This window comes from Natator depressus, chromosome 1, assembly GCF_965152275.1.
Source record: "Natator depressus isolate rNatDep1 chromosome 1, rNatDep2.hap1, whole genome shotgun sequence".
In the NCBI taxonomy this organism is placed as follows: domain Eukaryota; kingdom Metazoa; phylum Chordata; order Testudines; family Cheloniidae; genus Natator; species Natator depressus.
Genome location: NC_134234.1, coordinates 164,340,216 through 164,352,411, shown reverse-complemented (window position 1 = coordinate 164,352,411; position 12,196 = coordinate 164,340,216). Strand labels below are relative to the sequence as shown.

The 12,196-nt window shown below is 38.6% G+C and overlaps 2 protein-coding genes across 2 annotated transcripts; both read right to left on the bottom strand.

The window, feature by feature from the left end:
• Positions 1-256: 256 nt before the first annotated feature.
• On the bottom strand, positions 257-925 carry LOC141983742 (claudin-8-like). Its single transcript, XM_074946770.1, has one exon. It carries the CDS (start codon positions 923-925, stop codon positions 257-259), a length of 669 nt encoding a protein of 222 aa, XP_074802871.1.
• Positions 926-10,209: 9,284 nt separating this feature from the next.
• Positions 10,210-11,054, bottom strand: LOC141983732 (claudin-8-like). Its single transcript, XM_074946761.1, has one exon. The coding sequence runs from the start codon at positions 10,885-10,887 to the stop codon at positions 10,210-10,212; it is 678 nt and encodes a 225-aa protein (XP_074802862.1). The 5' UTR covers positions 10,888-11,054.
• Positions 11,055-12,196: the final 1,142 nt, after the last annotated feature.

The following is a 12,196-nucleotide window of genomic DNA, read 5'->3' as shown; positions in this document are numbered from 1 at the left end:
TTTCTTTCCCTATCTGCAAATTTTGATGATTACTGATGGACATATTCTTTTCATTGGTTTGTGTGTGTGTGGTGAAATGGACATTTACTGACATGTACTGACAAAAATCTAGTCCTTCCGAGCCTAATGATAAAAAATAATAATAAAAAATATATAGCTAAATTACAAATGAACCAAACAGTTCCTACTTTAGCCACTTACAATTCAAACTAGGCATTAATGTCCAACAGTACAAATCAAAATGATCACAAAACAGCTAAACGTAAGCGTGCTTGGTTGGGGGTTTCATTTCCACATGCTCAAACTTGTGTGGTCTATGGCAGGAATGTGATGAATACCTCCATGTTCTGGGTTTGTCAGCACACCTATAAAAGCTACAAAATAATGCTCCTCCAATCAGGAGAAATGCTGAGCTCACCCAGCCTAAGTAAAGGGCAGCTCCCAAGTCTCGTTTCAATCCTGCATGAACTGCTGGATTATAGAAGTCTCCAATGATGTTGCTGGCAGTCCAAGACACAGGTATCAAAATTAGAATCCCAGTAAGGATAAAAATGATCCCAGCTGCCAGCAGAATGTTACTCCTGACTTGCTTGTTATCCCCAACACACACAGTGCACTTCATGCCAATAATGGCTGTCAGAAAGGCAACAACGGATAGCATCACGGCAAAACACATCAGTCCTCTGGATACTTCTAAAATAGGTGGGAGTACCAGTACGGTGCCATAGAATTTACACTGCATCTTGATGTTGACTTGATAGATGCAATTCATCCATAGTCCTTCCCAAATGTTCTCAAACACCACAATGTTACCTTCAGTGAAAGCAGACACTCTCCACTGAGGCATGGCAGTGATTGCAAAAGTCCCAATCATGCCGATGCCTCCAAGTATTAGGCCTGTGATTTGCAGTGGCCAACAAGCCATATTCCTTCTGAGACAGGTGCACCAAAAAATAGTCCACAGGAAGTTGTTTCCAAAGCAGGGTTTCTTGGAGATAAAATCGAGAGCAGCAAAGACTTTTTCCTGTAATAGTTTGCTTGTGTGCCAAAGTGACTCTGAAGCAGTTTCCGTTTGTATTTCTGAAGTTCAAATAGGCAGCAGTCCATTGCTGACTGAGTAGAAGGACCTGCTATTTATCTGCTTTGATATTTGAAAGACCTCTGACTAGAGCACTTCACAATCAGGCCCAACAGCTTTCCAGCCAATGAGAGGCTAGATAGGGTGTATCTAGGAATATCATACTTGACTTCACTGCTCCTTAGTGATGTTGTTATTAAGTATGCGTCAGGGTCCCCATTATAGAAAGCTAACTACAGAGTTAATTATTACACAGCAAAACTGCATCTGTGTTGAAACGTAAAACATGAGGTGTCAGCGCAGGACTTAATTTCTGTCATGTAAAATATTGCATAACTCAGATGAGTACAATTATTTCTATGATGAAAGCTAGAATTGCATTTAAGGTGGGGCTTACATGCTTTTTGCTCTTCCCTAGATGAAAAACATCTGATTTAAAAACAAACAAACAGGTACTTACTGTAGTTCTTTAACCATGACTCCTGGTTTTGATCAATGTAAAAGTATAATCATGGAATTAGGTACAGTAGGCTAAAATGCTGTAATCAACATCAAAGCTTTACTTAAACAGATGCATAATTTATAAGGACATCAAAACAAGTAGCTGGCATCATTTCATAGCTTTTTCATTTGAGTCTCAAAGGAAAGGCCACTGACAGGAAATAACCTCTCTGTGGCTTCCTATTAGCAGGTGAGTGTATTCTGTTACAATAACTTCTTCTAGTGGACACTAGCATGGGAGAAAAGCTCTCCAACAAAATAACGAGGCACTAATTATTCATTCATATTATAGTGCTTGCCTGTGCTCTAAGTGGACAACACTGACAGGATGGATTAGTGGATATGGATACCTCCTACAATATATAACTTGGACTTCTCAGAGGACTCTGAGCCAGGTCTCCTGAGCTGTAATCTTGCCAGTGGACTAGTTTGCCTTGGGCATGGGGTTTAACCTCTCTTATCTTTCATTTTCCCATCCCTGACTGGAGTTGATAATACGTAGCTACACTTGGGTCTTGTGGCGATTAATTAGTTTGTGTTAGTTCAGCTCTTTGATATACATGGCCAGATCCTCAGCTGGTTTTAGATTAGTGTATCCACGGAAGGCAGTGGAACTATGCCAATGCACACCACCTGAGGATCTGGCCCATAAAGTGCTGTCTAAAAGCGATCTGTAATAATTGTTGAGTTGTCAGCTTTATATATGTGTGAATGATCAAATGCATTCCTTCATTTTATATTTATTTTTTTAAATTTAGTTACAGCCAAAGGTGTTTATAAAGTATTTAAGGATAAAATCCATAATAAAATGATTTTGCCTTCACTGGCTTATAAGGGAAAAAACTCTCTCAGCCTACCACTTTAACAGACCAAGGAGGGGCTGGAAATAGTGCTTTGTAAAGTGAGCAGAGCATTGAAAACGGGTATTACGTACCTATGTGTTAAGTCTGTAGGGGGCACTGGCCAAATAATTTTGAGTCCAGCAGCAGGAACCACAGGGTGACCTAAAACCTCCTTGATGGAGATACAATGTTTAACACCTGTATAGTGCTCTTGAAGTTCTAAGCATTTTTTGAACATATTCTAATTCTCACAACAGGCCTATGAGGTAGATGAGACTTACTGTCCCTATTCTACAGATGTGGAAGGTGAGGCAGGGACATTAAAAAGCCTCAGAGAGAGAGAGGGGTGTCAAAGCTAAGGCTAGAGGTCAGATGTAGGAGCCAGATTGCTGCTTCCCAGTCTTGTACATCGAGCATTAAACGACACCGGCTCTAATTTCAAGCACGATACTACTTTCTCAGAGATGGATTTTCTGAATAGAGGCCTAGATATGGAGCCTGCATTAATAAGCTTGGATCTTGGTTTCTTTACTGCTTCTCTGCTTATACAATAGATATTTAGATCTTGAGTTTTATTTTATCACCGAAAAAGTCAAAAATTTACAGACTTTGAAATAGAACAATCTTTTTCTTTTTCAAAAATATCAACATTTTTCTTGACAATATCAACACTGGTATTAAAAGGCTATTTCTGGGGGGGAAATGGTTATTCAAAAAGTTTCAGCCAACCTAGTAGATACCCAACTCTATGACTTATCATGCCCAGTACCCTGATAACATATCTACTGGAATTGTCCTAAAGGTAAGTGTTACAATCTTGTGATTTTGGAGGGTCAGCTGTTGAGGTCATGCATAAAACTACACTCTGGTGATCAGAATATGACTTGTGTGGGACATACATTTTTCTCAAGTTTTTCTGGGAGTAATTTATCACATGCCATTTTGTGTAGCCATTACATCCAAAACATCTTAAGTATTTGAATGCTTTTTCTAGATTATTACCACCTAAAGAAGATGACATCACACTGTATGTGTGTAAAACAGATGTTACCACACCAACTATACTTACGTACTGTCCAATGATAGGATAATTATTGTTAGTTGAACCTTGTGGGAATGAAAGGAATAAAGGAAAAGCAAAAAGTGGGAGGAGAGAGACTAGGTGTTGTTCAGTGCATGCATACAAATAGCTGAACTGGAACTGAACCATAGATAGCATCCTAAGAGATGTAATAATTAATTACATGAACTCTGTGTGTCTTTTTTTTCCCCTTCTTCTTCTCTCATTAACACACCTAAAAACAAAAATGCTACCAAAAAATGGTAATGGAAATGGGATTCTCAGAATTTCCAAGGCCAGACCCATTCCGACAGTTGTGGGATGATCCCTTTGTGCCCTGGACAAAATATTCGATACCTTTGAGATCTTTCTAGTCTAATCTATTTTAGGCATTTTATGAGGCACCTGTCACCTTGGTATTTAAGTGTGGAGAGCAAAGGTCCTCGTAAAGGTAGATATGTTAGAAGACATCCCATCTTACTGCTTCAGAACAGAAGACCAAAGGATTCTGGTGATGGTCGGCACAGATAACACTTAAAGGTAGGAAAGTAACTACAGTATACATTTTGAGAATATGTTGATTGAACAATTCACATTCTGCTGTTGAAAATAAAATGAGGGAGAACCTGCACCGCAATATTGAGTGGTTTTATGAGAATTAGCAGCAATGTATACAGTCAGACTAGTACTGCATGAAATGATGTGAGACTAATTAACTGAAATTTTCTGTGATAAAATAAGACCGTTTTACTCATGGATCAGAACGTTACAGTACATAATTGCACTGGCTGTGCCAGTCATGTCGTGATGGCACAGGTTAAACAACTAGCACAAAACACTGTGGACTTTGTGCTGGTGCTGGAACCTGAAGCAACAGCATTTCACAGCAACGGCAAGCTAGTTTGGCTTTGGCACTGGATCTGTTAGTGTTCCCGTAATCTGTATGAACCTTTTGGATCCAAAGCTGGGTATACTATTTGTGACTAAGTGTGCTTCTGTTTGATCCTGAACCCAGTGCATCCACATTGGTTGGGTACTTGGCTCTATTTGTTCTCTAGAATGAGACACCTAATTGAGTCCTGCTTTATCTGTGGTTTCTCAAAGTGGCAAATATGGGCTCCTTGTTCCATGACCTTACACAGGTTTCCTGTATTGCATGTGATGGTTCACACTGGCAAGCCAGTCTGCTAGTAGCAAACCCTTGTACGTTGAATGGGAACAAAAGAATTAATCAGCATTGGGTACCCTGGAGTCAACAAAGAAACATTTCCATGACATTCCTGGTCCTTTAGTGGTACCAGATAGCAGCACACAGTGTACTGTGCTGGAATCTGAATCTGATACTTTATCATCCATGGCATCTGTCACAAAAACTTCGAAATTGCCTTGATTTTTGCAGAATATAATACTTAATATCTGAAATCATTATGGGGAGAAGAAAGATATGGTGTCTGAGTCGCAACTAATTATTAGTGTTGTGTATAGCTTTAGGAAAGTGAGAGAAAAGTAGAAAAGATTAACCAGAAAATGGAAGAAGGGTGGTCCTGGGGATTTTAATTTGTAGCAGCTTAAATATATCAGAATAGAGGGAGAGGAGTCCTCACTGGTTCTGTTACTTGCATGTTGTCGTGGGTGCTGACATCATTTAGTGAAGTGCCATTGCATCATCTTGTGTGACAGAACATGGCATGGGAATGAGAATGAGGACAAAGGAATACATGTATCTGAAAGGAGTCTATGTCCCCCAAAAGGCTCATTGTCATAAGCAAAATTGTGTGAAAGCTTGCAGGCATTCAGAGTCTGAAGTTGTGTAAGGGAACAACTCTTCTGGTCCCAACAACCCTCTTCTCCAGGGATATCTGGGAAGGAAAGGGACAGGGCCATTCTAAGGGGAACTTTGTTGCTCACATTACCTTTTACCTGCTGTGTTTAACGTCATAATTCCAAGAAACTACCTTTATCTAGGAATGATTCTATATCACAGACACAAATTGGCTGGTGCAATGAAATTATCCCTATAAGTACTGTCTTCCAATCAAGGCACTTACTGAAATATATCTCAGTACAGCAGGTCAAAGAGCTTAAAGGTATTATTATTTAGCCAACTCTTCTTCAATGTTAATTTAAATGATGATGATCTTGTATGTTTAATTTATTTGCACAAGCAACCTTTGTGGTCATTTCAGTTGTTGCATGACAAGCATGCTGAAACCACAAGGGAGGCTACAGATCTGAGGGTATTGCAGGAAAATATTCTTCTATATGTCCATCTGGTGGAGGAGGAGCATTTAAGAGATGTCTTTAGTTTAGTTTATTTTAGATGGGTTATATACCACTGTGCCAGAGTAATCTGTTTTGTTTATAAAATGAAAGGGTATCCTAAATCTGTCATCACACAAAAAAACATTTTGAGCCAGATTGTTGTGACTGACTCTTGTATAGTCCGTGGGGAGAGGAGGAAGAGGCAAGCAATCTGTGTGTGTGTGTGTGTGTGTGTTTACACATAAATACACCTCATGCACTGAAAAGCTTGGACAGGTATTGAGCGTAGTCCAGACTGTTTTACAGCTTATCCAGCCCTTTATATACAGGTGATCTTAATAGGTTTGTAGAAAGTTGATAACTTCCCAGTATACATTGGGTAACTTGTTCATATACAGAATTGCAAGGTACCACATGATTGAGACTCGGGTGTACAGTTGTGCCTGTGCATCTATATAAAGAGATAAAATTAAACTTATTCAATTGGCTGTTAGTAACCCATTATGGTTCTGCTTCAAACATGGCTATGTGCACGAAAAGGATTTTCTGAAACTACAGCTCTGCTGCTGGGGTTACTAGTACACACCTGTCACCAGCAATTTTACCACTTGTCGTCTAGCTCTAATCTGTGTGATCTAATCTAAGAAGTGTATAATAGTGGGTGCATCAGTGGGACTTTTCCACCACTAGAGCAACAGTGGGAGAATTTCAGAAAACCCTCAGTATAGACAAGGACTTATTTATTGAATCATAAATCATTGAATGAAATCTTAAACCTTCACTCACCTGAGCCAAAAGAGGCCCTATTCTCCGTCATCTGGCACTTTGTGTAGTCCTTTATACCAATGCAAAGTAGGCCTAAAATGCTAGCCAACAGATTTGGTAATGTTCTATTCCCACTTTACACTGACATAAATAAATGTACAAGGTGCAGGGCAGAGGTGAGCCAGGAATTTTGTTCATAGGTGTCAAGCATCCTATTTCCTAAATAATCTCTTCAATCTGTAAACAGTAAAGCATATGCTATTATAGGATAGAGTACCTGAAAGTTTACCAGTAAAGCTGTGTGGAGTTTGTATTTCAAATCTGAAAAACAATGAAGCAAAATTATTTTAAGTGTATTTGTTATAACTTTTATCCAAATGTTTTGAGTGAGGAAAAGGGAAAGAATCTTTGTATTTTGGTGTTTCAAGTAGAGCTGGTTGGAAAATTGGTGGTGGTGGTGGGGGGGGTTTCCACATAAAATTTAGACTTTTCTGCCAAAAAATCAGGAACCAAAACTTTTAGCTTAAAAACAAAAATTTTGATTCAGATATGCTGACCTAGTGTCTCCCAGTCTCTCAGTGTAGACTACATATCCCATGATGCAGCATGGTTCTCTCCACTTCCCGAGCCACTACGGTGCCTCATAGAAGTCCTATGGCTGTGGTGAATCATGGGAATTGTAGTCCAGCTCAAGAGTCTGGTCTGTAGAGGGGCAAGAGTCACCCAAACTACAACTCCCCTGAGTTATTGTGGCAACAATTCAGAATAAAATTTTTCACCTTTTTGCTATAAAGTTTCAGTTTTCTAGTTTTCCTTTTTCTGACAAAAAGTCAAACATTTCCACTGAAGTTTTGGTGGAAAATGTTTGACTAGCCCTAGTTTTGAGACCATTATTAATTAAGACCAAGATTTTAAAAACACTGGTGCCTGAAATACATAATTAAGTTTCTAAAGAAGTCCCTGATTTTCAAAAGAGCTGAGGTTAAACATGAATTTAGGCACCTCTTTTGGAAAATCTTGGCTTAAGTTTATAGAAGTATGAGCTCAGCTCACACAACTTTGTTCTGATTTTCAACTCTTTTTTGCATTTCCATACGTTAAGCTCAGGCTTTTTAACACTTAGCTACATTTATGTAAAATAAAACTTAATGTTGCATTAAGAACAGGGCAGTCAGGTTTTGCAATCTGTTGCTGCCCTCTTGGAATGTAGGGGTCTTCTGACTGAGGAAGCAGTCTCCTGTGGATGGGAGTAATTTCATTCCTAATACAGTTAGTTCACAAGTATGTCTGGATATATTCCCTTCTGTGAGGGCGTCTGGCCAGACTGCCAAAGATTTGTTTTAAATGAACAGACTTTTTTCTCTTCAGAACTGAAATGGTTTGTTTTGGTTGTCCTGAATACATGATAAATATTGTTGTACGTGGGGTGGGGGGCAAATAGCATATAGATACTTGTATAGTAATCCGCTTTGATGTAGGGATTCTCTGGGAGAAGTTCAAAAGCGTTAAAGTCCCATTGATGAGACTTGCACTCCCAAATCCTGTAAGCATTTTTGAAAATCTCTGTGCCGTTTTATGTCTATTTGTACAGTGCCTGGAATGTTTTGTGCTGCCACAAATAAATGTTATATACAGTACTATAAATAATTGTAATGAGCATACTAAGTATACAAACATTTTTGTATTGCAAGCAAAAGTTACTTATTTGTTTGTTGCATTTAAGATTCTTACTTTAATAGATAATTACTGTATGCACCACTTATGTCACATGATAGTGTAAATAATTACAGTACATGAATATATATACCGTCTTGAGTAGGACCTTGTGTCTTAATTAAAAGGGGCGAACTCAGCAAATGATTTTATTATACTCATTGGTACAACCCATGAAACAGAATGGGTGAATGTGTAAGAACAAGGTGCTAACGCAGAAAGACATAATACTTTTTTACAAAATACATGAAAGTTTGAAGCTATGCATTCTGCAGAGAACAACATTCACATAGTGCAGGGAAACAGCACAACAGCCCTTTCCCACAAATAAGAGAAGGTTTGCAAATATAAATAAAACTGTGTAATAGAAATACAGGCAAGCTGTACAGTACAACGTATGCAGTGCACATATGTATTGCGCACATCATGTATGTACATAGCCAGGAATCACCTTTAAAAATAATGAGGCAAAATAGAAATATGTGTATGTAGACATAGCTTAAAAGACATAACCTAAAACTGTAAATAGACCCTTCTAAACCAGTATGAGGATTTGGATTTCTTTAGCTCAATGGAAGTTGTACCTGTGTAACTTAAAGAAGAATTTGGTGCCTGATATTTTTCCGCTAGAAATATCCTAAGGGTAGAGAATGATAATACAAACAGGGTTGCATTATAACCTTTCCACAGAATATTTAAACCAATCCAAATTGTAAAACAGGGATCTCACACTCCACAGGCGAAATTCTGGTCCCACTATAGTCAAAGATAAACATCCCACTAATTTCAGTGGGGCCAGGAGATCACCCTTTCCGCTGGGTTAAAAACATCTACCATTCTCTGTTAATTTCAGTAGGGATTTTAGGGTAACTTCTATAGACCCTATCTACTTTCTATTGGATTCATTCCTATTCCCTTATTTTCCATAAGGGGGTATACAGTCACATTATTAGAAATCTTGTTTGCATTTTGCGAATGAACAGTGAATAAAACACTGAAACATCCTTCTTTTTACCCCTTCAGGCTCTAGTTCTGCACTAAATTGCACATGAGCAGACCTCTGCATTGAAATCAGTGGGACTTCGTGCAGATGGAGTCTTCCCACACAGGAGTCACTGCAGTATGAGGGCTGTATTAAATACCCATATTAAAAAAAGACCGTATTGTACAGTAAAGATCCAGAACATTGTTATAACCATGTTGTAAATTGTCGTGCTTAGAAGAATCATTGTAGAATACTGTCACTTTTGAAAACAAACCAGTCTGACCTTTCACCATCTCAAAATAGATATTATTTTACAGTAAAAAATATTTCTAGGTAAATATAGAGCAGTGTGTCTACCCTGAAATTTTCATTCTGAAATAAGGGACATTTTTCAAACATTTTGACCTCCCTCTCACTGCTGAGCTAATTCTTCACATTACCCTTCATTTACAATGTATTAATCCCTTAGCTATTGTTGTTCTTTTAAACAAGTACTTTATTATTTTTATTCAGCCTTATTCCCCCATGTCCAGAAAAAAATGGGTTTGCTCCATTTCTTCCCAGCAATCCATCTGTATTTTATATCACAGTAGATTAATTTAAGCCCCTTTGTAATATTTGCCATATGAAACATAGCCCCCAAATAAACACAAAACCTGTTCCAAATAACTATTAAAAAGAAATTAAACATTCACTTTTACATGGATGCTAAATATTTTTAAAGCAAATTGAAACTTTAAAACACCTAAAAAGATAAAGGTGTGATTTCTCCCCCCCGCCCCTCCCCCCATGATAAAACTTCATAATACATTGTCTGTCTGTGTTGCAATGTTAGCTATGATAGAGTTCATAGATTTAACCATAGTCTATGAATTTAAGGATGGCTACTATAGTTAAGGTATGAAATACAAATAAAGTTTCCTCTGACCTACTTGTAGTTCAGTGTGAACATTGAAGTCCGTTCACAAAGACTGACTTGCTGAGCTAAAAGACCAAGAAGCAACTAGACATACTGACTTTTGGAATATGAACTTTCAGTTTTCCTCTGCATATGATGAGTTTTGTAAGATGTATGATGTGAAGGTGCTGAGAACCTGTAGTTTCTGGCTTTCTCATTACAACGGCAGAAGCAACAGAATATTGCTCCCCCGGAGATGAGACAGAATGCAGATACCCAGCCTATGTAGAGGGCCTCCCCAAGTTCTCGTTTTTGTGCTACATTGACAACTGGATTGTAGAAGTCTCTGATGATGGTATTGGCAACCCAACACACTGGGATGAACACAACAATACCAGATAGGATGAAGAGGACTCCAGCTGCCAGCAGAATGTGACCCTTGGTTTGCTTGTTGTTCCCAGTGCACTGTGTGCACTTCATGCCCATAATGGCTATTATAAAAGCAAGAAATGAGAGTGCTGAAGCAGAACACATCAGTCCTCTGGATGCCTGTAGATCAGGTGAGAGTGCCAAGAGGGAGTCGTAGACTTTGCACTGCATCCTGATGTTGGCTTGTCTGATGCAGTGCATCCATAGTCCTTCCCAAATGGTCTCAAATACTATAATGTTGTTTTCAATGAAGGCAGTTACTCTCCATTGAGGCATGCCAGTGATTGCAAAAGTCCCAACTAAGCCAATGCCTCCAACTACCAGTCCAACAATCTGCAGTGCACTACTGGCCATATTTCCGTCTGAGACAAGGCAGGACAACAAGTTCCTAAAGCAGTTTTGTTTGAAGAGATGCTCCTCCAAAATAGATCTTGATTGTGCCAAGAAGTTTTTAAATAGGCAGTCTCTGCTACTTCAGACCAGCTTAAATCTTGTGTATGCTGGCTAGTACTCAGCTGCATTTCATTGTCTTTAAAATTCCACTGGCTCAAACAGGTAAACTGACCAATCAGGTGTAACAGCTTTCAAAACCAATAAAAGACTAGACAGGGCTGGGTTTGTCTAAACCAGCAAAAGACACTGAGGATAAATATGCTCTGCTTTCCTTCTAGAAAACCCCCAAATCTCAGGTTTAACCCTCACTTATTGTATAAACGTTTTTTACACGTGCCAGGGAAATAAGCCGGTCTTTGTAATGAGAGGACGCACAATATTTTTATATGCATGGCTGCAGCTACTTGTGCTGCAGGTTCTATCTGCTTCAGAAATCTGCTTAGCCAAAGTGCGAGAAGGAAAGCTGAGATACATTGACTGCTACAGGGTTGCTGAGGTTACTCGGGAGACCATGCTTTTTTTTGTATTAATGTTTCTGAAGCTTCGAGGAAAATAGTGCTATGATGGGATCAAGGAATAAACTAAATCAAAAAGAAAACCTGACACCATGAACTAAAACATATGTCTTAGCAGAGGATAACCAGAACTGTAAAAGACAGTTTAAAGTATATAATAGAACAATAATAGGCCCCATTCCTAGGAATACGTATATACTTGCGTAGTTTTACACATGTGGATAGTCCCATTGAGTTGAACAGGTGTACTCAAGTATGTACATGTATTCATGTGCTTAAATGGTTACAGGATAAGAGGTATAGAGTGGAGTTTTTAGGTAATGCAGAAAAATAGTTCCCCACCTGAAGCTGAACTAAGAGACTATCCCTAATCTAGCCCCATAGAGAATTTCAGCTTTGAAAGTAAAACCATTTCTGAGCTATCCATGTCCAAAAGAAAAATTTTCTAATAACTGGAAAGAAACATAATTTGAAGTTCATAATTGAAAAAGAGCTACTAAATAGATCTTGATAAGATTTCCCCACCCCCCACCGCACCTCCCCAAAAAATTACCTTTGAGCAGAAAGCAATCCTAGAAAATCTCAGGATGAAAGGAATTTTTTGCGGGGGGAAGTCAGAAGCAACAGAAAGCATCAGTGGAAAATCCAGAGGAAACTCCCATGAATACAATGGGATTTCTCTTGATTTATACCAGTGAAAAAATAATTTGGCCTTCTGTCTCTCTTTAACACGGGCAGTGAAGCTGCACATATGA